The 26,258-nt window shown below is 49.8% G+C and overlaps 2 protein-coding genes and 2 long non-coding RNA genes across 7 annotated transcripts; 2 read left to right on the forward strand and 2 right to left on the reverse strand.

The window, feature by feature from the left end:
* Window positions 1-1,030: 1,030 nt before the first annotated feature.
* Window positions 1,031-19,686, forward strand: LOC144292135 (uncharacterized). 3 transcript variants are annotated; one of them, XR_013359629.1, is made up of 4 exons: window positions 1,031-1,217; window positions 7,187-7,825; window positions 15,644-16,934; window positions 18,705-19,652. It is a non-coding gene; the product is annotated as an uncharacterized LOC144292135 (long non-coding RNA). The 3 variants fall into 3 exon arrangements; XR_013359630.1 differs by having other exon boundaries at window positions 1,031-1,196; window positions 15,644-19,686; XR_013359628.1 differs by having other exon boundaries at window positions 15,644-19,684.
* On the reverse strand, window positions 4,268-7,116 carry LOC144292133 (acyl-CoA (8-3)-desaturase-like). Its single transcript, XM_077861945.1, has 6 exons — window positions 6,928-7,116; window positions 5,595-5,692; window positions 5,315-5,411; window positions 4,990-5,069; window positions 4,759-4,884; window positions 4,268-4,440 (listed from the first exon to the last, which is right to left on the reverse strand). Exons 1-6 carry the CDS (start codon window positions 7,099-7,101, stop codon window positions 4,389-4,391), a joined length of 627 nt encoding a protein of 208 aa, XP_077718071.1. The 5' UTR covers window positions 7,102-7,116; the 3' UTR covers window positions 4,268-4,388.
* LOC144292130 (acyl-CoA (8-3)-desaturase) lies at window positions 8,815-22,127 on the reverse strand. 2 transcript variants are annotated; one of them, XM_077861940.1, is made up of 12 exons: window positions 21,864-22,127; window positions 19,988-20,098; window positions 19,208-19,405; window positions 18,375-18,476; window positions 18,143-18,271; window positions 14,479-14,539; window positions 13,541-13,617; window positions 12,206-12,303; window positions 11,926-12,022; window positions 11,601-11,680; window positions 11,370-11,495; window positions 8,815-11,050 (listed from the first exon to the last, which is right to left on the reverse strand). In XM_077861940.1, the coding sequence occupies exons 1-12, from the start codon at window positions 22,059-22,061 to the stop codon at window positions 10,999-11,001; spliced, it is 1,329 nt and encodes a 442-aa protein (XP_077718066.1). In that variant the 5' UTR covers window positions 22,062-22,127; the 3' UTR covers window positions 8,815-10,998. The 2 variants fall into 2 exon arrangements, with proteins under 2 accessions (XP_077718066.1, XP_077718065.1); XM_077861939.1 differs by lacking the exon at window positions 21,864-22,127 and adding an exon at window positions 21,188-21,412.
* On the forward strand, window positions 20,902-26,258 carry LOC144292136 (uncharacterized). Its single transcript, XR_013359631.1, has 3 exons — window positions 20,902-21,199; window positions 22,530-22,663; window positions 26,064-26,258. It is a non-coding gene; the product is annotated as an uncharacterized LOC144292136 (long non-coding RNA).

The following is a 26,258-nucleotide window of genomic DNA, read 5'->3' on the forward strand; positions in this document are numbered from 1 at the left end:
TGATCAAAGTGGTGGGATCAAGCCTGGTCTTCTCTGCTCAGTGCCAAGTCTAAGTGAATCTCCCTCTCGTGTGCACTCTCTCAAAATGTATGAATTTTTGAAACTCTTTTAAAAAATGAAATATGGCATTGGGGTCAGGCTGTCTGGTAAATCCAGATCATCCCATCTAGAGACAAGGAAGGTCTATACTCAAGTTCTATTAACTTTGCTCTAAATTAGGCCTGGAGTAGATCTCAGTGGGCTTTCCTCTGGAGAACCCCCATTCCCCTCAAAGTTCTGAAGACAAAGGATGTGCATCTCGGGGGCTGTGGATACTCACCACCCACTTCTTTCGCTGGATAACAAAATAGAAAATATACCACTGGAAGTAGAGAGGCAGCAAGGCTGGGGGCCCAACTGGGAAGGAAATGGAGGCAGGAGGGAGATGTGAGCAGCACAAGGGGGGGTCAGTGCCTAAGGGACAGCCTCTGGCATGGTGTTGCCCCCCTGCCATCCCTTCCTGTGGCCCCTTCCAGCTGCCTTGGCAGTTGAGACTTTGAGATTAAGATGCTGTTTTCATGTGCTGTTTTGTTTTAAAGGTATGAGAAAAGAGTCAATAAAACTGTAAAAGTAACCAGCATGTCGTATTCTCTGAGAACATCTGAAAACATCCCAAGTGCCTCCAGGCTTCATTCAGGCCACATGTAATGTTCTTTCCACGCTGAAGAGAACACCCTGGGATCGTAGTTACAAGAGGTTTGAGAGTGGCCACAAGATGGAGCCACACTCCATAGACTGGCCAAAGCCGCTGTGGCCTTGCTTTAGGCCATTTGGAGGAGGATGCCTGCCTGGTTTAACTTACTAGAAAAGAATTTTTAATAAATTGAATGGGTTTCTAGTTTCCAACCCACTGGGTGAGATAAAGAAGCTCCTTTGAGGAAAGCTTCACAATTTTGATCTACTTCATTCAAGCATTTACCTCACGAATTTATAAATCGTGAAAAAAATTGCACTTCACAAGTCACTTGTGCGTTCCTTTTGTGACATCAAATCCAGGTTGCTGTTTCCCATAGAGATGGAATGTTTTAAAAGTTCTTTTATCCTGGTGAAACTTGTGGGGAGTCTGATTTCTTAGCATTCCTGTCACTGCCGTTTGAGGTTAACAGAGACCCTGAAGCCATCTCGAAGTTTAAGCTGCCAGTGTTCTAACAGATTAAGTGGGTAAAAGACTGAAGCTGGTGGGTTTTAAAATTTCTAAGGGAGCAATCTGTATTTTAAGTGAAATCTTACGTGGAATCTCAGGATATAAGAGCTGCTCTGGTTGAAGCAAGAGTGGGACAGTCTCCCCAGCATCGCTCTTATAATTAGGGGACAACCACTGGTGTAGACAAAGTTCTATTCTGAGGGCAGGGATCTTGGTTCTGTTCACTGCTATACCCAGCAGTTCAATGAAACGGATTTCTCCAACTGGACCGAGCCACATAACTTTTGAGAGCGCCAAGTAGTATTTCTAAGCCTGTGGTAATGATGACAGCAGGGCCCAGAAGTGGAAAGAGGTCTTAGGGAGTGATGGCCTCAGTGTTGTGGCTCTAGTTAAGGGCTTATACCCTGTGGGAGTCGGATGTGTAGAGTGGTTTTCCTCTGGTCTTTTCATGCTAAGTTGTCTGGTCTTTCCTAGAAGTTTATTAATCACTGCACACTGCAGGGGAAAACCACTTCCGCAAATTTTTTCCTAGCTCATTTAAATGTTCTTGCTCAAAGGGAGCTGTTCTAGTTGGATCAAGTTTTAAAAGGCATTGCTTTGCAGTCCAACTCTGAAGCGTTGAACCTGCAAAGGTTCAAGCAAAAAGGAGACTTTTAGGGGAATACTTGTACTGAGGCTAGAAACAAGGTCAAAAGGGTGAGGGTATTGCCTCATGGTAGTGGGAGATACCATCTGGCTTTCTAGGGGTCACAAGAAGGGGCTGGCTTTCCTTTTCCTTGCCATAGTCTCCCTGTGCCTTGGTGTTCTTTTGGACAGTCCTGTTATTCCTCTGCCCAAAGGCCTTGTGCAAAGGGGAGAGTCTGGGAACTCCTGATCAGAAAGTTCCAGCCATAGACGTAGGTAGTAACTTAGAGTGCGGGGGGTGGGGGTGGGCGTTGACATGTGCACAAGAACATCATGGATTACAAGTGAATAGCCTTAAAAAAAAAAAAAACAAAAAAAACACAAGTGAATAGCCTTCATTTGGTCAAAATTAACTTTATTTTTCAGCTTTACCTCATCTGGATGTGGTAACAAAACTGGCACACCCAGAAAGGATCAGATGTAGGGCATAATTAAAGAAGATGCTTTTGGTAAAGGGGCGCGAAGACGAAAGTAACAAAGATAGACATGTAGGTTGGAATTCTACAACACTGGGTTGAAATGTAAGCTTTGCCACACTCTGTGACCTGTCCTCCGTAAGCCTGTTTTCTCACATAACGGCCTGGATTTGAGATCACTGCCCTGACTGTTAAAACAGTCTCAGCCTTTTACATCATTGGTGCATCCCTCTGTGGCCATGTGAGACCACTCTGGTCTAGGTGAAGGAGAGAAGGCCACAGTGGTTAAAGTCCTTTGAGGGCCTGGACTTGGCTCAGTGAGCCTTACTGGCTTTACAGGCTGGTGACCCCTAAACCTTAGGTAGCGGGGGATAGAGGTTGGGGCAGGTCAGCACCTGTTCCGGGGTGAGGAAGCCAATGAAAATAGAACTTTCCAATTCCACTCCTAATTTGTTTCAAACCATGTTCTGCCCAAATGGAGATCTGAACTCTTTCGTAACCGGTCCTGCCCTGTTTGTCATCCCTTTAATCTTTGTTCTGACAAATCTGTAAGTTATCCCAACAGCCTTTCCACGGGTGGTACCTCTGACCCCATCACAACTTGTTTTCAGAGGACCTTTATTCTCTCCTAAAACTAAATATGGACTCTTCTACGGCTCTCTTTTTTGCCTTCTAGGTTTGAGTTTTCTCCTCTCTGTATCCAAAATGCTCAATATTCTTACAGTAGATGCTGATGAACAGGGAAATAGCTCCCTCACCTGCATGGGAGGGCTTAAAACCCTGGAAATTTTTTAAAAAACTGTATTTCAGTACTAGACTGATAGGCTTTTTAAAGAGAGTATTCTAAATTCCTACCTGGTGTCCAGCCGAGAAGATGCTTGAACAGAGTTGATAGTTCACAAACTTCTGTTTTTATCTTCCTATCTCTGGTTTAGAACTGTGAAGTGATTATATTTAATTCACTGTTCCTACTCAGAAGTAATACCTAAAATAATTTAGGTTGTAGAAAATCTCTTAACAACCCCTATAGTCTTTAGGAATTAAATTTGTTTTCCTCATGACTGGTAATTCAGGGTCTCCCAACATGGTCACTTGTGCCAACTAACTACTTTGTTAAACCTGGAAGTACAGGGAAGATGACAAAGGGAAACCACTGGGAACCCCCTTTTTTTTCTAGGGAAGAGATGAAGTTAGCCCATCTGTTCACTTATGGATCAAGAAGTGGACTCCTCATCCTACGAATGTCTTATTCCTTGGGTGGTGCTTACAAGAGGTGACCCAAAGCCAGGCACTCTTCTTGCTATTTTTGCAAGACCTAGGACCTAAATGCTCTCTCGGTGCCCTGGATGGAACATAAGTTCAAAATCGGTAGTGCCAAGATCCTTCAAAGTCAGAGGTCTCTAGCACTGCAATCCTGGCTTTACTCTAACTGCTACTAGAAGTGGGAAAATTGCTTCTCCAGGAGCTAGAGGCAGACCTAGGTCCCACCTAGCCCTAGAGTGAGCTGAGCCTCCCGGGCAGTGTACTATGCCAGGCTTCAAAGAGGATAGAAATCTTACTCAGAAGGTTCAGCCACTCTTATCTCCTCAGATAGTGGAGGGTGTAGAAGGCACTGAGAAGCACACCAGTGAGATGGGCTCACCCCTTTCCTGGCTGGAATTTTAATGCTAAATCTCTTACTGATTTTTGGGCTGGGTAGATCCCCTCCCTTTCCTCACCAACCATCTGCATCTGCCAAACTAGAAAAAGGAAACTAAACTCGCACATCTCTGCCCCAGTAGTTCCATCCCTCCCCCTCTAGGGGGCTGTGTGTCCCCCTAGCCCCTTGGGTCTTAGATCTGTGCCTAGAAGATAAAGGGGAAGGGTTTGAGTTGAGCTATTACCTCCTCAAACCCACCCCCACCTCTGAGTATTAGAATTGCAGTGGCATTGTCCTTCAAACTACCCTCTGTTTTGGTGCCAGAAACGCCTCTTCCAGACAGGCTGGTGTGTTTTGTTTTGTTTTGTTTTGTTTGTTTTTTTAATTTTTTTTATTATTATTTTTTTTCAGGCTGGTGTTATAGGTGAAGATAGGCATCTCTTACAGATGGGGGTGGGGGCTGTTGTTACTGGTGAAGATAGGCATCTAGCCAGAGCTGCCCAGACTCCTTCAGTGAGCTGTGGGGGCAAGATAGGAGCAGGAAGTGAGAGAGCATAGCCAAGCCCAAAAGCCAAACCACCCTACAGACATGGAGTAGTGAGGCTCTCAGAGAGGAATGGAGACCGATCTCCATGGCATATGGCCCTCTTTCTCCCCTTTGCTTCTGAGAAATAGGTTGGGCCACAACCACAAGACCAATACAGCACCTGCCTGTCTTGGTGGCCTCCATTCCAGAGGATTGGGAAACCTGCCTTTTGCTCCCACCCCACACATCACCAACCCCATGGCTTGCCCCCCTGGCCCCCCCAGCCATCTTCCCAGGCTCAGGTACTCACTAGATAATGTCGGCGAAGGCTGAGAGCAGGGGCTTGGACTGGTACTCTATGCCATGCTTGGCACACAGGGACTGCACCAGGGGAGCCACTTTATGGTAATTGTGTCGAGGCATTGTGGGGAAAAGACTTCAAGGAGAATGGGACAGTCAGGCTCCTACTCCGGTTTCCACATCCCTGCTTGCCCCACAGGGACCCTCCCAAGGGCCCTGCTTCTCAGGTCCCCCTACTCACTGGTGCTCAATCTGGAAGTTGAGATGTCCACTGAACCAGTCGTTGAAGGCAGACCTGTGGACGTTGCATGTTGCCCGGAGCTGGAGGAAGAAGGCCGGGGAGGGGATGCGTCTGGGTGCCGGATGGAAAGGCCAAGCTGGCTAAGAGGACGGGTGTGGGACTGTCCCTGGTCACTCCCTTCTCCACAGGGTAGCAGGAGAAGCCTCAGGCTAATAAGGTGGTGCTGTTTGGGGGCTTTTATGTTACTGCCCTTGCCCCTTAGTCTGCCCCTGTGCCCACCCACCATTTTTATTATCCCTAGGTCTTCCAGGTGACCGTCCCTTACCTGGGTGGAGACCCAGTCCATATTCCGGTCGTAATCAATGTGCATGGGGATATGGTTCATCTGTGTTACCCATACAAACCAGATGCTTTCCAGGAACCTGGTGGATGTGGCGCACAGACAAAAACAGTACAGATAAGAGCTCTCTAGCCTGGCCATCTTCCTAAGCTAACAGCTGAAACATCCCCTGCTGCCGAAATCCCCAGCACAGCCCCCAGACCAGACTCGTGACTCCCAAACACCTGCTTTTCTTCGCCATCCCTCCTGCCCTGTCAAATACTACCTGACCATGAAGAAAAGGCCCAGGACGCCTTTCAGTCCCAAAAACGGCACGTAAGTGAGGAAGATGCGAGCATAGAAGGTCATCATCCAGGCCAAGTCCTGCATTGAGAGGCAGAGAGGCAGGCTGGCATAAAGCACTTCCTCCTCTTCCTCTCACTTCGCTTATTTGCATGGTATGGCCATTCTGCCAGGGACCCAGACTGAAGCCTCCATCACTGTCAGCTTTTCTTCATCGCACGATCTGCAATATCTAGTGCCACCACTTACGTTCCTGGTGGTAGTCCCCAGTCCTCCTTCCCTGTTCCCTTCACAGGTGGCAAAGCCTGCAGGGCCTCTCTGCCTCCAGCTCCTCCCAACCCACCTAAGTTCTTTTTTTTTTTCTTTTTTTTAAATATTTTATTTACTCATGAGAGACACACACAGAGAGAGAGGCAGAGACACAGGCAGAGGGAGAAGCAGGCTCCATGCAGGGAGCCCAACGTGGGACTCGATCCCGGGTCTCCAGGATCACGCCTTGGGCTGAAGGCAGCGCTAAACCGCTGAGCCACCCAGGCTGCCCCCATCTAAGTTCTTTATGCCTTCATTACGCTGCCAAACAAATCTTCCAGGACAGTGGCTGACTGTGCCTGTCCCCTGATCAAACCTGCAGGCACTCTTCTGTACCACAATTCTCCCCTGACGTGAGTCCACAACATGTCCAGTGGCTAAAATTGCCCCTCACTTCCCAGCTTCTCTGGTCAGAGTCCTCTCCCTAGCCCACCTCTGCCTGTCCTCCAAGGCCAGCTAGAAAAGTAATTTCACAAAGCCTTTTCTGATGCCTCTCTTCAAGCCAGAGGCAAGCAGGGCCCTTTTGGAATCCCAGAACCACCTGCTTCTATCTCTTCCCAAGCCTGGCTCCTGGCTTTATGCCAAGCACAAAAGCCTCAGGAGATACAGGCTGAATGAAATAGGCCATTGGGGGCGCCTGGGTGGCTCAGTCAGTGGAGCATCCGACTCTTGGTTTTGGCTCAGGTCATGATCAAAGTGGTGGGATCAAGCCTGGTCTTCTCTGCTCAGTGCCAAGTCTAAGTGAATCTCCCTCTCGTGTGCACTCTCTCAAAATGTATGAATTTTTGAAACTCTTTTAAAAAATGAAATATGGCATTGGGGTCAGGCTGTCTGGTAAATCCAGATCATCCCATCTAGAGACAAGGAAGGTCTATACTCAAGTTCTATTAACTTTGCTCTAAATTAGGCCTGGAGTAGATCTCAGTGGGCTTTCCTCTGGAGAACCCCCATTCCCCTCAAAGTTCTGAAGACAAAGGATGTGCATCTCGGGGGCTGTGGATACTCACCACCCACTTCTTCCGCTGGATAACAAAATAGAAAATATACCACTGGAAGTAGAGAGGCAGCAAGGCTGGGGGCCCAACTGGGAAGGAAATGGAGGCAGGAGGGAGATGTGAGCAGCACAAGGGGGGGTCAGTGCCTAAGGGACAGCCTCTGGCATGGTGTTGCCCCCCTGCCATCCCTTCCTGTGGCCCCTTCCAGCTGCCTTGGCAGTTGAGACTTTGAGATTAAGATGCTGTTTTCATGTGCTGTTTTGTTTTAAAGGTATGAGAAAAGAGTCAATAAAACTGTAAAAGTAACCAGCATGTCGTATTCTCTGAGAACATCTGAAAACATCCCAAGTGCCTCCAGGCTTCATTCAGGCCACATGTAATGTTCTTTCCACGCTGAAGAGAACACCCTGGGATCGTAGTTACAAGAGGTTTGAGAGTGGCCACAAGATGGAGCCACACTCCATAGACTGGCCAAAGCCGCTGTGGCCGTGCTTTAGGCCATTTGGAGGAGGATGCCTGCCTGGTTTAACTTACTAGAAAAGAATTTTTAATAAATTGAATGGGTTTCTAGTTTCCAACCCACTGGGTGAGATAAAGAAGCTACTTTGAGGAAAGCTTCACAATTTTGATCTACTTCATTCAAGCATTTACCTCACGAATTTATAAATCGTGAAAAAAATTGCACTTCACAAGTCACTTGTGTGTTCCTTTTGTGACATCAAATCCAGGTTGCTGTTTCCCATAGAGATGGAATGTTTTAAAAGTTCTTTTATCCTGGTGAAACTTGTGGGGAGTCTGATTTCTTAGCATTCCTGTCACTGCCGTTTGAGGTTAACAGAGACCCTGAAGCCATCTCGAAGTTTAAGCTGCCAGTGTTCTAACAGATTAAGTGGGTAAAAGACTGAAGCTGGTGGGTTTTAAAATTTCTAAGGGAGCAATCTGTATTTTAAGTGAAATCTTACGTGGAATCTCAGGATATAAGAGCTGCTCTGGTTGAAGCAAGAGTGGGACAGTCTCCCCAGCATCGCTCTTATAATTAGGGGACAACCACTGGTGTAGACAAAGTTCTATTCTGAGGGCAGGGATCTTGGTTCTGTTCACTGCTATACCCAGCAGTTCAATGAAACGGATTTCTCCAACTGGACCGAGCCACATAACTTTTGAGAGCGCCAAGTAGTATTTCTAAGCCTGTGGTAATGATGACAGCAGGGCCCAGAAGTGGAAAGAGGTCTTAGGGAGTGATGGCCTCAGTGTTGTGGCTCTAGTTAAGGGCTTATACCCTGTGGGAGTCGGATGTGTAGAGTGGTTTTCCTCTGGTCTTTTCATGCTAAGTTGTCTGGTCTTTCCTAGAAGTTTATTAATCACTGCACACTGCAGGGGAAAACCACTTCCGCAAATTTTTTCCTAGCTCATTTTAATGTTCCTGCTCAAAGGGAGCTGTTCTAGTTGGATTAAGGTTTAAAAGGCATTGCTTTGCAGTCCGTCTCTGAAGCGTTGAACCTGCAAAGGTTCAAGCAAAAAGGAGACTTTTAGGGGAATACTTGTACTGAGGCTAGAAACAAGGTCAAAAGGGTGAGGGTATTGCCTCATGGTAGTGGGAGATACCATCTGGCTTTCCAGGGGTCACAAGAAGGGGCTGGCTTTCCTTTTCCTTGCCATAGTCTCCCTGTGCCTTGGTGTTCTTTTGGACAGTCCTGTTATTCCTCTGCCCAAAGGCCTTGTGCAAAGGGGAGAGTCTGGGAACTCCTGATCAGAAAGTTCCAGCCATAGAGGTAGGTAGTAACTTAGAGTGCGGGGGGTGGGGGTGGGCGTTGACATGTGCACAAGAACATCATGGATTACAAGTGAATAGCCTTAAAAAAAAAACAAAACAAAACAAAAACAAGTGAATAGCCTTCATTTGGTCAAAATTAACTTTATTTTTCAGCTTTACCTCATCTGGATGTGGTAACAAAACTGGCACACCCAGAAAGGATACAGATGTAGGGCATAATTAAAGAAAATGCTTTTGGTAAAGGGGCGCGAAGACGAAAGTAACAAAGATAGACATGTAGGTTGGAATTCTACAACACTGGGTTGAAATGTAAGCTTTGCCACACTCTGTGACCTGTCCTCCGTAAGCCTGTTTTCTCACATAACGGCCTGGATTTGAGATCACTGCCCTGACTGTTAAAACAGTCTCAGCCTTTTACATCATTGGTGCATCCCTCTGTGGCCATGTGAGACCACTCTGGTCTAGGTGAAGGAGAGAAGGCCACAGTGGTTAAAGTCCTTTGAGGGCCTGGACTTGGCTCAGTGAGCCTTACTGGCTTTACAGGCTGGTGACCCCTAAACCTTAGGTAGCGGGGGATAGGGGTTGGGGCAGGTCAGCACCTGTTCCGGGGTGAGGAAGCCAATGAAAATAGAACTTTCCAATTCCACTCCTAATTTGTTTCAAACCATGTTCTGCCCAAATGGAGATCTGAACTCTTTCGTAACCGGTCCTGCCCCTGTTGTCATCCCTTTAATCTTTGTTCTGACAAATCTGTAAGTTATCCCAACAGCCTTTCCACGGGTGGTACCTCTGACCCCATCACAACTTGTTTTCAGAGGACCTTTATTCTCTCCTAAAACTAAATATGGACTCTTCTACGGCTCTCTTTTTTGCCTTCTAGGTTTGAGTTTTCTCCTCTCTGTATCCAAAATGCTCAATATTCTTACAGTAGATGCTGATGAACAGGGAAATAGCTCCCTCACCTGCATGGGAGGGCTTAAAAACCTGGAAATTTTTTAAAAAACTGTATTTCAGTACTAGACTGATAGGCTTTTGAAAGAGATTATTCTAAATTCCTACCTGGTGTCCAGCCGAGAAGATGCTTGAACAGAGTTGATAGTTCACAAACTTCTGTTTTTATCTTCCTATCTCTGGTTTAGAACTGTGAAGTGATTATATTTAATTCACTGTTCCTACTCAGAAGTAATACCTAAAATAATTTAGGTTGTAGAAAATCTCTTAACAACCCCTATAGTCTTTAGGAATTAAATTTGTTTTCCTCATGACTGGTAATTCAGGGTCTCCCAACATGGTCACTTGTGCCAACTAACTACTTTGTTAAACTTGGAAGTACAGGGAAGATGACAAAGGGAAACCACTGGGAACCCCCTTTTTTTTCTAGGGAAGAGATGAAGTTAGCCCATCTGTTCACTTATGGATCAAGAAGTGGACTCCTCATCCTACGAATGTCTTATTCCTTGGGTGGCGCTTACAAGAGGTGACCCAAAGCCAGGCACTCTTCTTGCTATTTTTGCAAGACCTAGGACCTAAATGCTCTCTCGGTGCCCTGGATGGAACATAAGTTCAAAATCGGTAGTGCCAAGATCCTTCAAAGTCAGAGGTCTCTAGCACTGCAATCCTGGCTTTACTCTAACTGCTACTAGAAGTGGGAAAATTGCTTCTCCAGGAGCTAGAGGCAGACCTAGGTCCCACCTAGCCCTAGAGTGAGCTGAGCCTCCCGGGCAGTGTACTATGCCAGGCTTCAAAGAGGATAGAAATCTTACTCAGAAGGTTCAGCCACTCTTATCTCCTCAGATAGTGGAGGGTGTAGAAGGCACTGAGAAGCACACCAGTGAGATGGGCTCACCCCTTTCCTGGCTGGAATTTTAATGCTAAATCTCTTACTGATTTTTGGGCTGGGTAGATCCCCTCCCTTTCCTCACCAACCATCTGCATCTGCCAAACTAGAAAAAGGAAACTAAACTCGCACATCTCTGCCCCAGTAGTTCCATCCCTCCCCCTCTAGGGGGCTGTGTGTCCCCCTAGCCCCTTGGGTCTTAGATCTGTGCCTAGAAGATAAAGGGGAAGGGTTTGAGTTGAGCTATTACCTCCTCAAACCCACCCCCACCTCTGAGTATTAGAATTGCAGTGGCATTGTCCTTCAAACTACCCTCTGTTTTGGTGCCCGAAACGCCTCTTCCAGACAGGCTGGTGTGTTTTGTTTTGTTTTGTTTTGTTTGTTTTTTAAATTTTTTTTATTATTATTTTTTTTCAGGCTGGTGTTATAGGTGAAGATAGGCATCTCTTACAGATGGGGGTGGGGGCTGTTGTTACTGGTGAAGATAGGCATCTAGCCAGAGCTGCCCAGACTCCTTCAGTGAGCTGTGGGGGCAAGATAGGAGCAGGAAGTGAGAGAGCATAGCCAAGCCCAAAAGCCAAACCACCCTACAGACATGGAGTAGTGAGGCTCTCAGAGAGGAATGGAGACCGATCTCCATGGCATATGGCCCTCTTTCTCCCCTTTGCTTCTGAGAAATAGGTTGGGCCACAACCGCAAGACCAATACAGCACCTGCCTGTCTTGGTGGCCTCCATTCCAGAGGATTGGGAAACCTGCCTTTTGCTCCCACCCCACACATCACCAACCCCATGGCTTGCCCCCCTTGGCCCCCCCAGCCATCTTCCCAGGCTCAGGTACTCACTAGATAATGTCGGCGAAGGCTGAGAGCAGGGGCTTGGACTGGTACTCTATGCCATGCTTGGCACACAGGGACTGCACCAGGGGAGCCACTTTATGGTAATTGTGTCGAGGCATTGTGGGGAAAAGACTTCAAGGAGAATGGGACAGTCAGGCTCCTACTCCGGTTTCCACATCCCTGCTTGCCCCACAGGGACCCTCCCAAGGGCCCTGCTTCTCAGGTCCCCCTACTCACTGGTGCTCAATCTGGAAGTTGAGATGTCCACTGAACCAGTCGTTGAAGGCAGACCTGTGGACGTTGCATGTTGCCCGGAGCTGGAGGAAGAAGGCCGGGGAGGGGATGCGTCTGGGTGCCGGATGGAAAGGCCAAGCTGGCTAAGAGGACGGGTGTGGGACTGTCCCTGGTCACTCCCTTCTCCACAGGGTAGCAGGAGAAGCCTCAGGCTAATAAGGTGGTGCTGTTTGGGGGCTTTTATGTTACTGCCCTTGCCCCTTAGTCTGCCCCTGTGCCCACCCACCATTTTTATTATCCCTAGGTCTTCCAGGTGACCGTCCCTTACCTGGGTGGAGACCCAGTCCATATTCCGGTCGTAATCAATGTGCATGGGGATATGGTTCATCTGTGTTACCCATACAAACCAGATGCTTTCCAGGAACCTGGTGGATATGGCGCACAGACAAAAACAGTACAGATAAGAGCTCTCTAGCCTGGCCATCTTCCTAAGCTAACAGCTGAAACATCCCCTGCTGCCGAAATCCCCAGCACAGCCCCCAGACCAGACTCGTGACTCCCAAACACCTGCTTTTCTTCGCCATCCCTCCTGCCCTGTCAAATACTACCTGACCATGAAGAAAAGGCCCAGGACGCCTTTCAGTCCCAAAAACGGCACGTAAGTGAGGAAGATGCGAGCATAGAAGGTCATCATCCAGGCCAAGTCCTGCATTGAGAGGCAGAGAGGCAGGCTGGCATAAAGCACTTCCTCCTCTTCCTTTCACTTCGCTTATTTGCATGGTATGGCCATTCTGCCAGGGACCCAGACTGAAGCCTCCATCACTGTCAGCTTTTCTTCATCGCACGATCTGCAATATCTAGTGCCACCACTTACGTTCCTGGTGGTAGTCCCCAGTCCTCCTTCCCTGTTCCCTTCACAGGTGGCAAAGCCTGCAGGGCCTCTCTGCCTCCAGCTCCTCCCAACCCACCTAAGTTCTTTTTTTTTTTCTCTTTTTTTTAAATATTTTATTTACTCATGAGAGACACACAGAGAGAGAGAGGCAGAGACACAGGCAGAGGGAGAAGCAGGCTCCATGCAGGGAGCCCAACGTGGGACTCGATCCCGGGTCTCCAGGATCACGCCTTGGGCTGAAGGCAGCGCTAAACCGCTGAGCCACCCAGGCTGCCCCCATCTAAGTTCTTTATGCCTCCATTACGCTGCCAAACAAATCTTCCAGGACAGCGGCTGACTGTGCCTGTCCCCTGATCAAACCTCCAGGCACTCTTCTGTACCACAATTCTCCCCTGACGTGAGTCCACAACACGTCCAGTGGCTAAAATTGCCCCTCACTTCCCAGCTTCTCTGGTCAGAGTCCTCTCCCTAGCCCACCTCTGCCTGTCCTCCAAGGCCAGCTAGAAAAGTAATTTCACAAAGCCTTTTCTGATGCCTCTCCTCAAGCCAGAGGCAAGCAGGGCCCTTTTGGAATCCCAGAACCACCTGCTTCTATCTCTTCCCAAGCCTGGCTCCTGGCTTTATGCCAAGCACAAAAGCCTCAGGAGATACAGGCTGAATGAAATAGGCCATTGGGGGCGCCTGGGTGGCTCAGTCAGTGGAGCATCCGACTCTTGGTTTTGGCTCAGGTCATGATCAAAGTGGTGGGATCAAGCCTGGTCTTCTCTGCTCAGTGCCAAGTCTAAGTGAATCTCCCTCTCGTGTGCACTCTCTCAAAATGTATGAATTTTTGAAAATCTTTTAAAAAATGAAATATGGCATTGGGGTCAGGCTGTCTGGTAAATCCAGATCATCCCATCTAGAGACAAGGAAGGTCTATACTCAAGTTCTATTAACTTTGCTCTAAATTAGGCCTGGAGTAGATCTCAGTGGGCTTTCCTCTGGAGAACCCCCATTCCCCTCAAAGTTCTGAAGACAAAGGATGTGCATCTCGGGGGCTGTGGATACTCACCACCCACTTCTTCCGCTGGATAACAAAATAGAAAATATACCACTGGAAGTAGAGAGGCAGCAAGGCTGGGGGCCCAACTGGGAAGGAAATGGAGGCAGGAGGGAGATGTGAGCAGCACAAGGGGGGGTCAGTGCCTAAGGGACAGCCTCTGGCATGGTGTTGCCCCCCTGCCATCCCTTCCTGTGGCCCCTTCCAGCTGCCTTGGCATTCCTCGATCCCTTGGAACTGTCAGGTGCTGAAGGTAGGCATGAATGCAAGTCTGAAGAAGGCAGAACCTCCCAAGAGAATGCCAGGAGGGTAAGGGTGGGAGTGGCATTCTCTTCCAGTGAAAGGAAGCAGCTGGTGCACTGTGAATTCTCCCCATGTTCCTTGGCCACAGGCCTGCCCCTGCCCGTCCTTGCAGTCACCTGCCCTGTGTTCCTGGCTGCTCTGCCATTAAGGTGAAGGGACAGGAGCAGGACAGTGTGTGTGTGCTGGGGTGGGGCTGGGGGTGGGGGACCCTCCTGATGCTTTACAGGCAGAAAGCTCACTTCTTCAGATCAGGGAAATGAGCTTGCACCACCCAACCTGAAGCCCTGGAGGGCAGGTATGGGAAGGGGCTTCTCTTAAAATTAGGAGTTGAAAAAATGGTGCCGCCCTAATGCCATCCCATTTTACAAGGCTAAAGTTTAATCAGGATGGCCGGACTCAATGCTCTTGTGGAAGCCAGGGTAGAACTTTACCTCGATACAAATGACCCCTGACAGGGAATTAGCCGGTTAACCTTGCTCAACTGAGATGGTAGTCTGTTCCTGAGCGGGGAGTAACCAATTGGGGCCAGGGTACTTCCTCCAGCCTCTACTTAAATACCATAATCCTTCAGAAAGTCCTTTCTTCCTCACATCCCTTCAGCACCCCCATCCCAAGAGAGTCTCCCTATGTGGGATGAGGACACTCACTCAGGAAGAAGTATTTGTGCTGGTGATTGTATGGCATGTACTTTTTCTTCTGTTTCCCAAGCTGTGAAGAAAAGCAACACAAATCAGTGCCCACAGACTAATCACCCCATTCCCCTCCCCCTGTGATCTTGGCTATTCCCTGCTCAGCTTAGGCCTACTCCAGCAGCTGTCAGCTTAGCTTTTTGGTGCTGTTATTAGAATGTTCCAACAGCCCTGGCCTTACCTCAGCACCTAGTGCATGAGGGCCCACATGAGGCATGAGCACAACAGGGTCTACAGGTCCTCAGGACTCCTCATGTTCATCCAAAGACACATTTGTCATAAGGTTCCCAGGCCTCTCCACATCCCTTTTTCCCCATCTGGTAGTTTTTAAGATTTATTTATTTTAGAGAATGAGTGGGTGGGGGGAAGGGGACAGGCAGAGGGGGGAGAGAATCCCAAGCAGACTTCCCGCTGAGCATGGAGCTTGAAGTGGGGCTCCATCCCAGGATCCCCAGATTAGGACCTGAGCTGAAAACAAGACGGACGCTCAATCAACTGAGCCACTCAGGCACCCCACCCATCTGGTACTTTTTTGACCTCAGAATCTCCACAGACAACCATTTATACCCCTACACAGGTCAGTATTCCCTTGACATCCATCCAACTAGACCCTCTTTTGGTCTTGTCTTTTGGTCTACCACATGAACTTTACAAAATTCCTTGAATTTTAAGTCAAGTCTGGCAAATATTTGTGGAAAGGATACCAAGAACAACTTGGCAGTCCAAAAGTTCTGACAAGGCTTTTCCCAGTGGGTAGTGATTATTTTGTAAGCCTAGCTGCTGAAGAGAGAGGCTGGTGCCGCCAAGTCAGTCAGCCCGAACACCTAGCATGGGCGCACAAAATCATGACAGCAAAGCTCTGCTGTCTTACTGGATGGGTCCTGTTCCTCTTGCCCCAGTCAGTTCTGATAACCAGATGACCCCAGAGCATAGGAGGCACTCTACTCAAGTAGAATGATAGCTCATCTTTCTTTTGTGCATCCACCCACTGTTTTTCATAATAACATTTCTTCTTCTTTATTGAGAGTTTATTCTGTGTAAGGTATTTCTGCTAAATGAAGCATTCTTTTCTATAAACTGAGTAATTTTAACAAGTATTTATTGAGCACCTATGATGTTCCAGGCAATGCTCTACGTGCTGAAGATACAGAGGTGAACAAAACAAAGATCCTACCCTCATGGAGCTTATAGACTAAGGAGAGGAAGCTGGTGATAAACTTGTGAACAGAACTCAAAGTAAGGGATGCCTGTCAGTCAAGCTCAGCAGTCAAGCATCTGCCTGAGGCTCAGGGCGTGATCCCAGGGTCCTGGGATTAAGTCCCTCATCAGGTTCTCCGCAGGGAGCCTGCTTCTCTCTGCCTATGTCTCTGCCATCTTTCTCTGTGTTTCTCATGAATTAAAAAAAAAAAAAAGAAAAAAGAAAAAAGAAAAAGGTAATTATAGATTTAAAATAGGAAAACAGGACAAAGTGAGAGGGAGGCAGCATTTTGGTTAGGTTGGTCAGATATGGTCGCTCTGAGTGTTGACATCTGAAAACTGAATAAGGAGCCAATAAAGCAGAAATTCAGAGGAAGAGCATTTAATACAGAGGGAACACCTGGTACAAAGCTCAGGAAGTTTAAGGGACAGAAGGGGCAGTACGGACGGGAATAGTAAACAATGGGGGAGAATGGTTGATAAGGCTGGAAAACTAGGGATGGCCAATTCACACTGGACCTTAGAGAGCCCCAGTAAGACCTTGGGAGCAAGGGTTTTATTCCCATGATGATGGAAAGCCACTGGAGGGCTTTGTGCTTTGAAAGGCACACTCTGCCTGGAGGAGGAGAGAATGAACTGTAGGGGGAGGTATAGTTGCAGGGAGACCAGTGAAGAGGCTGGAGCAGTAATCAGGCTCTGAGATGCATGGGAAGCAGTGGAGATGGTGAAGTCAATGACTTGGGATATTTTGGAGACCGTATTAACAAAGCTTGCTGATAGACTAGATGTTGGGTGAAGTTCACCCCATCTCCAGAAACTTTGAGGGGAAAACCAGAAAAGGAGCACCTGTCTTGTTTGGTGGGGGTGAGAGGGAAGAACACTGGCCTCCTATTTTGGAACTGTTAATGGAAGGGATCCCTAGTCACTGATGCCTCCTTGAATGGCAATCAGATGCTATTAGGATGCTAATAACTGCCCTATTATGTTTCAACTCAAGGACAGAGAAAGTTTGTATTTAGGGTGAGGTGTCCCCTGGGTTTTCTTGTTTTCCAGGAGACTCGAAAGGTACCAAGATGGATGCCCTGGAATTACTACCCAGAGAAGCTGAAGCAAAGGCCAAGCAGCCTGTAGCCAAGACAGTTACTAATAGGCAACCCATCCTCCAGCAGAAAAATGTCTACTAGTCCTAGATCACTTTCAATTTTTAATGTCTGCAGGTAGGAGTTTTTGAAAACCCTAGTATCAAGAAGCAATAAGGTAGTGGTGTGAGCAGGTTCTCTCCCACTTAAACTCCCACCTTTTTTTTTTTTTTTTTTTAACCCGCTATAGTGATAGTAGAAATGCTACCAAGGGCTATACACTCTGCCTAACAAATTGCCCACACCAGGCTTGAAACAACCACCTGAACCAGGTGGGGCCAGGGCTGACTGATTGCCAAACACTGTTGACCATAACACAGTGTTGGACGTGTAGCAAACCAAGTCCTTGCTTGGGAGGTAGGAAATTTAGGGTGGGGCATAAGCTTCAAACTAGGGGCTCCTGGCACCAGGACAGCCAATGCAGTAAAGCCTTTCCAGAATCCTCCTAGCCAGAGGGGGAGAGCCAGGCTGCCTTGCAGTCACTCATGCCTTGAATGGAAAGGTCTTGAACGGCTGAATTCTTGGCATGCTGACGTATCATACAGTGGGAGGAGGGGGATCTGGCAGGACTGTGACTACAGCCTGGAGCCTCAGCACAAGGGGTTTTAAAGTAACTTTATAAGCAACTCTTCCGCCCATTCAAAGCCTCCTATTGCCTTATGTTCACTGAAAGCTCTCCAGATCTCCACCCTCAGGCATTCATCCTTTAGCAGCAGCATTACAATTTTTACTCCTAACCTCACGTGGTAACTCAAACTCAACACAGACCACCCTGGAAGTCAGATGGGTGGGAAGAATTACTCAGCAAATCAATGTTCCAGGTACCGAGCATCAAAGAAGAGTGAAACAGTTGGTCCAGCCCTTGATGGGGGAGATGGGGGAGACTGATGATGGGGTAGACTGCACAGCAGTATTGATGGGGGAGACTGCACAGCAGTATTCCAAAGTTGGGAGGGGTGGTGACTGCCTTGGGTAGGAACATGTAAAAAGCATTCCCAAGAAGGACCATCCATTAGGTTTACAGAGATTTGCATGGTAATCTGGTCATCTTTCGGCTCCTTTGCAGCATGAAGTACCTTTATGCAATAACTGTTGCCTTGAACTCACTAGGGAGAATAGGTGATTCTGTCCTGGGCAGCTTATTTACTGCCTCCCACAACTGCCAGCAAGCCAGCCTGGTCCCAATGTCTTATCCACATGGATAGCATTGTGGTCATTTCCCCCAGAGCCCTCTGTTCTGGCTGGCTCCCATTCTCCAAGACCTTTCCATTAACATTTCTACTCACCTCCACAGAGAGGATCTTCCCCAAGGCAAAGAAGGAGGGGTGCATGCTGATGTCTGGGTCTTTGAGGAAACAGTTGGGCTTGGCATGGTGCTGGAAGTGCAAGTGGTTCCACCAACTGGCAGGGGCCCCCTACAGAAAAGCAGGGACATGAGTATGAAAGTCTAATGTTCCCCATCCCCCCAAGGAAACCCTTCATTGATGAGTTTCAAGAGTCCCTCCCCGTCCCATTGACCTTCAGGTGGCCAATCACGAAATGATGTAGCAGGTGGTTCCAGGTAGAGGTGCTGAAGACAGACAGGTGCCCAAAGTCATGCTGCAGCCAGCCAGCCTGGGTCTGGGTGAGAAAGGTTAACGCTAAGAGTGGCTCACAGGCCCAGGCTCCCTCTCACTCACCTCTGTGGCTCTGGCTCCTCTGCCTCACCCCTTCATCTGCCTAGCCCTGCAATTGCCACAGTCGCTTGAGCACATCAGGAAAGCAGTCAGGAAGCCTAGATCCTAACTGGCTCTGCCACTAACTCACATGAGAGTTGAGACAAATCACTATCCTTTCCCTGTTCTTCAGTTTCCCTAGAAGCCTCCCCATAGAACTCTCTGGAGTTTTAGGACTTACGATGGAGTGAATATCCAGACTACAAAAAAGGACAGAGTGACAAACTCAGAGGCGAGTAGCAGGCTTGGCAAATGGGTCCCGATAAAGCCCAAGCCTTATGAGCACATTGGGCAATGTGTGAGAAGAAAGCCAAGCTTTGCTGAGAAATCAGAACCTTGGTTCTTGGCATACTCAGGCTATGGCAAAACCTGAATGTGAAGTTTCAGGGGAGAAATTCCACGGAAAGAAGGGAACCCTTGGAGGAGCAGCTGGAGAGGAGGTGAGCAAAATGATGGTACACATGTGGCTACCGAGCAGGTAAAAGCCACAGATGATTAACTCTTCCCCCCACACCCTCGATGCTGCCCTGGTCACAGGGCAGAGCTCCTTGGCCTTCTGAGGCAAACAAAGAGCTTTCCCCAAAGATTCAAGGATGCTGAATACTGTTATGGCCTCGACTAGCCAAGAGCTCTCACTTGAACTGTGCTGAGCAGCACTGCACAGAGGAGAAAGGGCACTAAGGATGTCCCAAAGAACCAAAGAGTGAGCCAGGCAGCAACGTCCAGCAGCAGGATGTGAAGTAGGTACAACAGGAAGAAGACATGGTTGGCCTTCATGAGCCCCATCCGCTCCACTGTGGCCCGCAGCTCTCGGAATTCATCCATCAGCTCTTTCTGTGGAAGAGTAAAGAGGGAGGGGCTCTTTATTTTTCCCAACTGTAACCCAACCCTGTTGGAAACAGAGGGCTCTCTTGGGCTCCAGGACCTCCCACCCCCAGACAGCTGTGGGGAGTCCACAATCCTAGATAAATAAACCACAGCACTGAGGAAAGAGGACAGGTGCTACGGGATCATGTCTAAGAATATGTGGTCTTTGGGATTAAACAGATTTGATTCAAGTCCCTGCGTGCCCTGCCATTTACCAACAGTGTGATTCTTGGTCACGTTGCTCACCCTCCGTGAGTCTTGTTTGCTCATCTGTAAATGTGTGAGGGTTATATGAGGTTATGATGGACACATACTAAGTGTTTAACAGATAGGTCCTGATGAGGGTGGTGGTGGTGGTGGTGGTAGTGGTAGCCTTGTGAGAGCCAAAGGTTTCAAAGCCTGTGTTCCAGTGACTGGGAGAAACAGGGATCTCAAGACTTTGCAAGAACTACTGACCGTGATCAACTGTGATCTCATCTGGGCCTCCCTTCTCCCCCCTGCCCTTTAGCGGGGAGACAGCCACAGTATCTCCAAACAACAGAGTCTCACATTTTTAGTGGGCTCAAAGCTGGGCTGCTCTGGAGACAGTTCTCCAATCAGGAGAGAGTTCATATACTTCCTCACAAGGCCCTTGTCGATGTGGAACGCCATAAAGGGATCCTGCAAGGACAGGGAGAAGACAGAGCGGTTAGGAAGCCAGCCCAGGGCCCCCCGGCCTCCAGGAGGGCTCACACCCGAGGCCACTCTCCTGGCCCAGCAAGGAGGCCGTGTCTAAGTTCAAAGGGACACCACTTCCCTCCAGGCAGCTGCCCTTTGAGGGTGCTTGGGCCGTTCTCAGGTGTGCACAGCTCAGGAACATCCTGCGTGTGTTCTAATGAAGAGGGCACCACGACAAGGAATAGGAAGTGTGGGTAGGGGGACCACAGAAAGACGTCTCTGGGCTGCCCGTCTCTAGCCGTGTCTGGGGACAGTTTTGGCACAAGAATTTAACATACAGGTGAGAAACAACTAGAACTAGTGGGTGGGGCTACGAGACTTCTGTTTTTTTCTTTCCTGTGGGACTTTTAACAGACCCTCTCTGAGCCAGCGTTGTTTTTAAAATGTGATCAGGAAGACTCCCGATCTCTGGGCTGGGAGCTTTTTGCACTGCTCCCCCTTTTCTCTGCTGCTGTTCCTGGTGGGGCTCCACAGTTCCCTAAGACTCTGAACGCCCTTGCTCCAGGGCGGCTAATTTTGGTTTTGCAAAGTGGGGTTGGAAGGCGGCCCCAGGCCTTCGGGGAATCGGCCCTAGAGGCGGGAGTCGGGGCGGAGCCGGCGGCCGGTGGCACCACGCATCTGGACCAATCGCCAGCCCCGTTACGGCCGGCCCCAGCCCCGGCCCCAAATCACACGCGGGAAGACCCTGCGTCGGCGCCGGCCTCGTGTGCGCATGCGCCAGCCGACGTCCGCGCCCTCCTCGGCAGCCTGGGCTCCCCAGGGGCGGCCCGGGCGACCCCCGCCAGCTCCGGCCTGGCCCGCCGCGCCCCCGCCCCGCTCCCGCAGGGAAGGGCAGGGCCTCAGCCCCACACGCCCACGCTCCGCTGCGACGTCGTGGGGGTTCTGGGGGGCGCAGGCTCCCTCCCAGACCGCAAGGGAACGGGGGGTGCCGCTGGGCGCGGGCTGGGCCACGATGCAGGGGGAGGGGGCGCGGCCAGGCAAAGTCTCTCCAGGGTCGCACGGGGCCACGGCAGGAGGCGCCGGTCGCCTTACCTCCGAGAGCAGGTGATCCAGACAGGGAAGAGCAAGGCTGGGGCGGGAGGGATGCGGACCACGGCCCGGGAGTGCGACCAGCTGCAGACCCCGCGGGCCCGGGCCGGTGACCTCCCGGCACGGTCCGAGGTCGGCTCGGGCGGGGGGGGGCAGGGGGGTCTGCGAGTGTAGGACGACGCGCGCTCCCCCGCCGGCTGCACGCCGCTCCATTAGTCCCCGCTCTCCGGTGGGCGGGGCCCCTCCGTCACCCCGGCCGGGGGTCCCCAGACCCCGGCGCCCGGACAATGCCCCCCTCGCCCGGCCCTGCTCTCGGCTCTGCGCGAGCAGTGTAGACGCTCCCGGCGCCCCCTCCCCACCCGCCGAGAAAGGCCGAGAGCCCCCTCCGTGCCGGGCCCCCGGTCCTCCTCCCTCGGCCTCGGCGCACCCCTCATCCCGGCTTCCCTCGCGGCGGGTCCTGCCCCGGGGCCTGCCTCGCTCGGCGACCCGCACGGGGCAGCTGCCGGCTCCGGCCCCACGTCCTGCCCCCGCTTCCCGTGCTGAGCGGCGGGCAGCGGCCGTGCTCGTGCTCGTGCTCGTGCTCGGCGCCTGCTGGTGCTCCCCGAGTGACCCGGGAGGCCGTCCCGGGGCGCCGAGCTCCCCGCCTCGCACCCGACCCCCGCGGCCGGGCGGCGCTCACCGTAGCATCCTGCCCCGCGTAGTGGTTGATGACGCGGGAGCCCCCGGGGTGCCGGTGGGTGAACTCGCTGATGTCGTACACCTTCCGCTCGATCACCAGCCACCGCTCCTCCTCGCTCCCGGAGCGCTTCGCCACCTCGTCCCACGTGAAGTAGCGCTTGGCCGGCGCCGGCGCCGGGGCCGGGGCCTCGGAGTCCATCCGGGCGGAGGCGGGCAGGCGCGCGCTCGGGGCCCACGGGGGAGCGCGCCGGCTCCGAGTGCGCGGGGCTCGGACCCGCTGGCGCGCGCCGGGCTTTCAACACCCGCGGCGCGGACCGCAGAGCCCCCCTCCGCGCGCTCTCATTGGCCGAGCCGCGTGGCGCGGGCAGCGGCCCCCGCCTCCCCGCCCCGGCCGGGCGCGCCCCCTCGCGGGCTCCGCGGAGGGCTCGCGACGAGGTCCCGGGGGCCGCGCGGCCCCCTCGCCTCGCCGCCCCACGGTGGTGCGGCCCGAGACCGGCCCTCTGAGAGCCCTCGGCGGTCACCTTGCGGACTGCGCGGCCGTCCTTGAGCGAGTGTGGAGCGCGGTCCTGCTCTACTCTGCCCCAAGTAACGCTGCAAGCGCCCCCACGGGTTTTGTGACCCTGTTCCCCTCTGTGTTTCAATTCCTGGTCTCTTCTGCATTAATCAGGATCCTCAAATAAGAGGAGGCGGTCCCCAGCGTCTCCTGGCCTCGGCGAGGTTCCGTGCGGAGAGCCTGGGTCTTGAAGCAGGGGCGGCCCTGGAGTCACCTGCGGTCACCCGAAGCGGACGCTCCAGGAGGAGGCAGGTGGAGGCATCTCGGGCTCAGACCTCGGGCCCTAGGAGGGGGCGAGGAAGCGCCCAGAGGCCGGGGGTGCCAGTCAAGAAGCTGTTGTAGTGTGAAGAGACGCAGAATCTATTGCTGAATTTTCTCTCGCTTATTCAGCAAGCTCGGTATTCATCCACGTACATATGTACATCGCACGCTCACTGCGCGCCGGGCACTGTCCTTAGCGTCTTACAAACGGATTCATTTTATTTCTCAGAACCCGCTGAAGTAGGAACTAGTATTAGTCTCACGGACAGAGGGGACCTTAGGTGCTCTGTCCACACAGCCAGTAAGTGGCAGGGCGCAGATTCAAACCAGCCTGTGCTTGGAACAGGGGTTTCTGCTGTCTCTCCTCTGAGGACACTAGTATTTGGGCACTTGTTTGACGGGGCTGTAAACCAAGGCAAGGGAAGGAGAGCCTTGTCCCAAGCACTGAGCCAGAGTCTGAGCCCCTACGAGTCAGGAGAGGGTCATACAGTACAGACTGGGTACAAAGTACAGCTGGATTTCTGCTAGAGAAGGACCTTAATCTGTTCAATCCAAATATCTCATTTTACAGATAAGAGAATCGAGTTTCAGAACGGGAGATGGGGCTTTGCAAATGCCTGTAAGGAAGCTCAAGTGTCCTGGCATCTGGTTCACGGGGCCCTGCGTCTTGTTCAGGAACGATAGCTGCTCCTCTGTATGCCAATTTTCCATATTTATATATATAGTTTTTTTTTTAAAGATTTTATTTATTTATTTATTTTTGAGAGAAAGAGAGAACACAAAGGGAATGGGAGAAGCAGACTCTCTACTGAGCAGAAAGCTACCCCTCAGGACTCAATCCCTGGACCCTGAGATCATGACCTGAGCCAAAACCAAGAGTCGGTGGCTTAACCGACTGAGCCACTCAGGTGCCTTGCCAATTTTCCTTCTTAAAAAATAAACCTTGCCCAACAACTTGGCAGCTTGTAACCAGAGGTATAAAAGGATTTGTACTCTTCAATCAAGTAATTTCACTGTTGGAAAAGTGAGGAATGGGAAACTACAAAGGTTCTTATTGCTAATTTAATAGTAAAGACTGGAAACAACTACAGATCCTGACAATAAGAAAACCCTCATGCTCACTGAGATATATTAGCACGATGAGGAATTACAGAATGATTAAAAATGACCAAGATGTGGGCAGCCCAGGTGGCTCAAACGGTTTAGCACCACCTTCAGCCCATGGTGTGATCCTGGAGACCCGGGATCGAGTCCCACGTCGGTCTCCCTGCGTGGAGCCTGCTTCTCCCTCTGCCTGGATCTCTGCCTCTCTCCGTGTGTCTCTCATGAATAAATAAATAAAATCTTAAAAAAAAAAAAAAAGAACACCGGAGAAGAAAGACAAATTAGTGATTATTGGTCAAAAGAATAGATGCAAATTACTCCTTTTTCTAATTATCAACATTTAAGAAGTTTGTGTGACATGGATTTGCATTTATGTTTCTTTCCTTTGCAAGTGTTCTTATGCCAGTTTTATGTGTTTTGCCTATCTCCTTAACTAGATGTTAATTGGGGGCAGGGACTATAAATTCTGTTTAGTTCTACTTGGTATATTCAAAGTAGCCCAGTTTGGGGTTCTGTATGGAATCAATAAATTTTTTGAAATAACTGATGTTTTCAGCCTGAAACAACTAGGCAGATGCTCTAGTGCCTGCTTATATGCCTGTGGTCCTACGTACATGATCATGTAGATTGTAAAAAATCCATTTCCAGGCCTAACCCAGGGGCCAACTGGACAAACCCTTTGCCCTGTGAGTCTGCTGATCCCATTAACTTGCCTTTTCCAGGAAATGAATCATAAACATCACAGACACTTTACTGGATCCTTTAGAAATCATAAGGGTAGGAGGAAGAGTGTTGGTTGTGCTTGGCTCCTGTTGCAGCCTTTTCTCAACTGACAGTGCATCAGACCATTAAAGATCAAAGCCATTTTCATAGTACCTGGGTTTCTGAGAAATTAGGTAATTAATCTGTGGGAACACAGTGAGTACCTTACAGCAGACTCTAATAATGTTAACAGAATCAATCCTTGGGTTAAGAAATATCATTTGTAATACCTCTCTAAGTTATGTCAAGTATTATACTATTTAGAAAATATGATGTATGGTGGTTGAACTAAAAAGAAAGAGTTTTGGCACACCTGGATGGCTTAGTTGGTTAGGCATCTGCCTTCAGCTGAGGTCATTACCTCAGGATCCTGGGATTGAGCCCTGAGTTGGGCTCTCTGCTCTGCGGGGAGCCTGCTTCTCCCTCTACCTGCTGCTCCCCCTGCTTATGCTCTCTCTCTCTCTGTCAAATAATAAAATCTTAAACGAACTAGGGGTGGTAGAAGGGGAGGAGGGCGGGGGGTGGGAGTGAATGGGTGATGGGCACTGGGGGTTATTCTGTATGTTAGTAAATTGAACACCAATAAAAAAAAAATAATAATAATAATAAAATCTTAAAAAAAAAACAACCTTAAAAAAAACCACCCCAAAACAAATAAAGAGAAAGAGTCTCAAGATCAGACTTTTACTAGAGGCACAGAGATGGCTAGAAACAGTATTCTTTCAGTTTACCACATTCTAAGAACACAGAAGTTGGGGGGCATGGGGCTCATGGTGGATGAACTCATGGAATTTTCTTAGTAGGAGCTTATGACTGGCTAGAGTATAAGCACCTTACAGACAGGTATGTTAAACCAACTGTTTTATAGATAAAGTGATTGGGATCCAAAGAGCTAGAGCCACATGTGAAAAGTATGAGATCTGGAGCTGGAATTCACTCTGAGACCCAATTATAACTTTAGTTCCTAAATGGTAGGTTCAATAAATGTGTCTGACATAAGGCCACCCTGGTTCAGAGAGTAAGCGGCAGCCTCAATGTGGTTGTCCTTGTTTCTCTGGGGCACCTTCTTCCTCAAAGACTTGCTGTTGTGAAACAGGAGAAGGCAAGTCTAAACCAGTAGGACCCAGAGCATCCCCCCTTCTGGGACACCTGGGTGGCTCAGCAGTTGAGTGTCTGCCTTTGGTTCAGGGCATGATCCCGGGGTCCTGGGATCGAGTCCCACACTAGGCTCCCTGTGAGGAGCCTGCTTCTCCCTCTGCCTATGTCTCTGCTTCTCTCTGTGTGTCTCTCCTGAGCAAATAAATAAAATCTTAAAAAAAAATAATAAAAGAAGTTTTGCTTATATAACTATTCCAGTGATGAACTTAAAAAAAAAAACTTAAGGTTTTAATTTATGAATATTTTCTTAGGATAAGTTCTAGATACGCAATTAGTAGATCAAATGATAAAGAACATTTTAAGGCTCTTCTTATTGTCAGATTGTCAGCAAGGTCTATCGAGAACTTACTATGTGTTCTTTAGTTCCACTGCAGCTACCATCCACAGAACAAGAAAGGAATCACTCTCACCAGCTGCCTCCCCACCAGTTCTGTGAGCTCCGGACGTACAGGAATGAAGCACCACCACTCTGGTCTCTCCCAAGAGTCTCTCAGTCCCCTCACCATGTGTCCAGATAATTGTAATATCAAACTGCAATAAAATTCAGTTCTAAATGTA

The sequence above is a fragment of the Canis aureus genome, chromosome 21 (assembly GCF_053574225.1).
Source record: "Canis aureus isolate CA01 chromosome 21, VMU_Caureus_v.1.0, whole genome shotgun sequence".
Taxonomy (NCBI): Eukaryota; Metazoa; Chordata; class Mammalia; order Carnivora; family Canidae; genus Canis; species Canis aureus.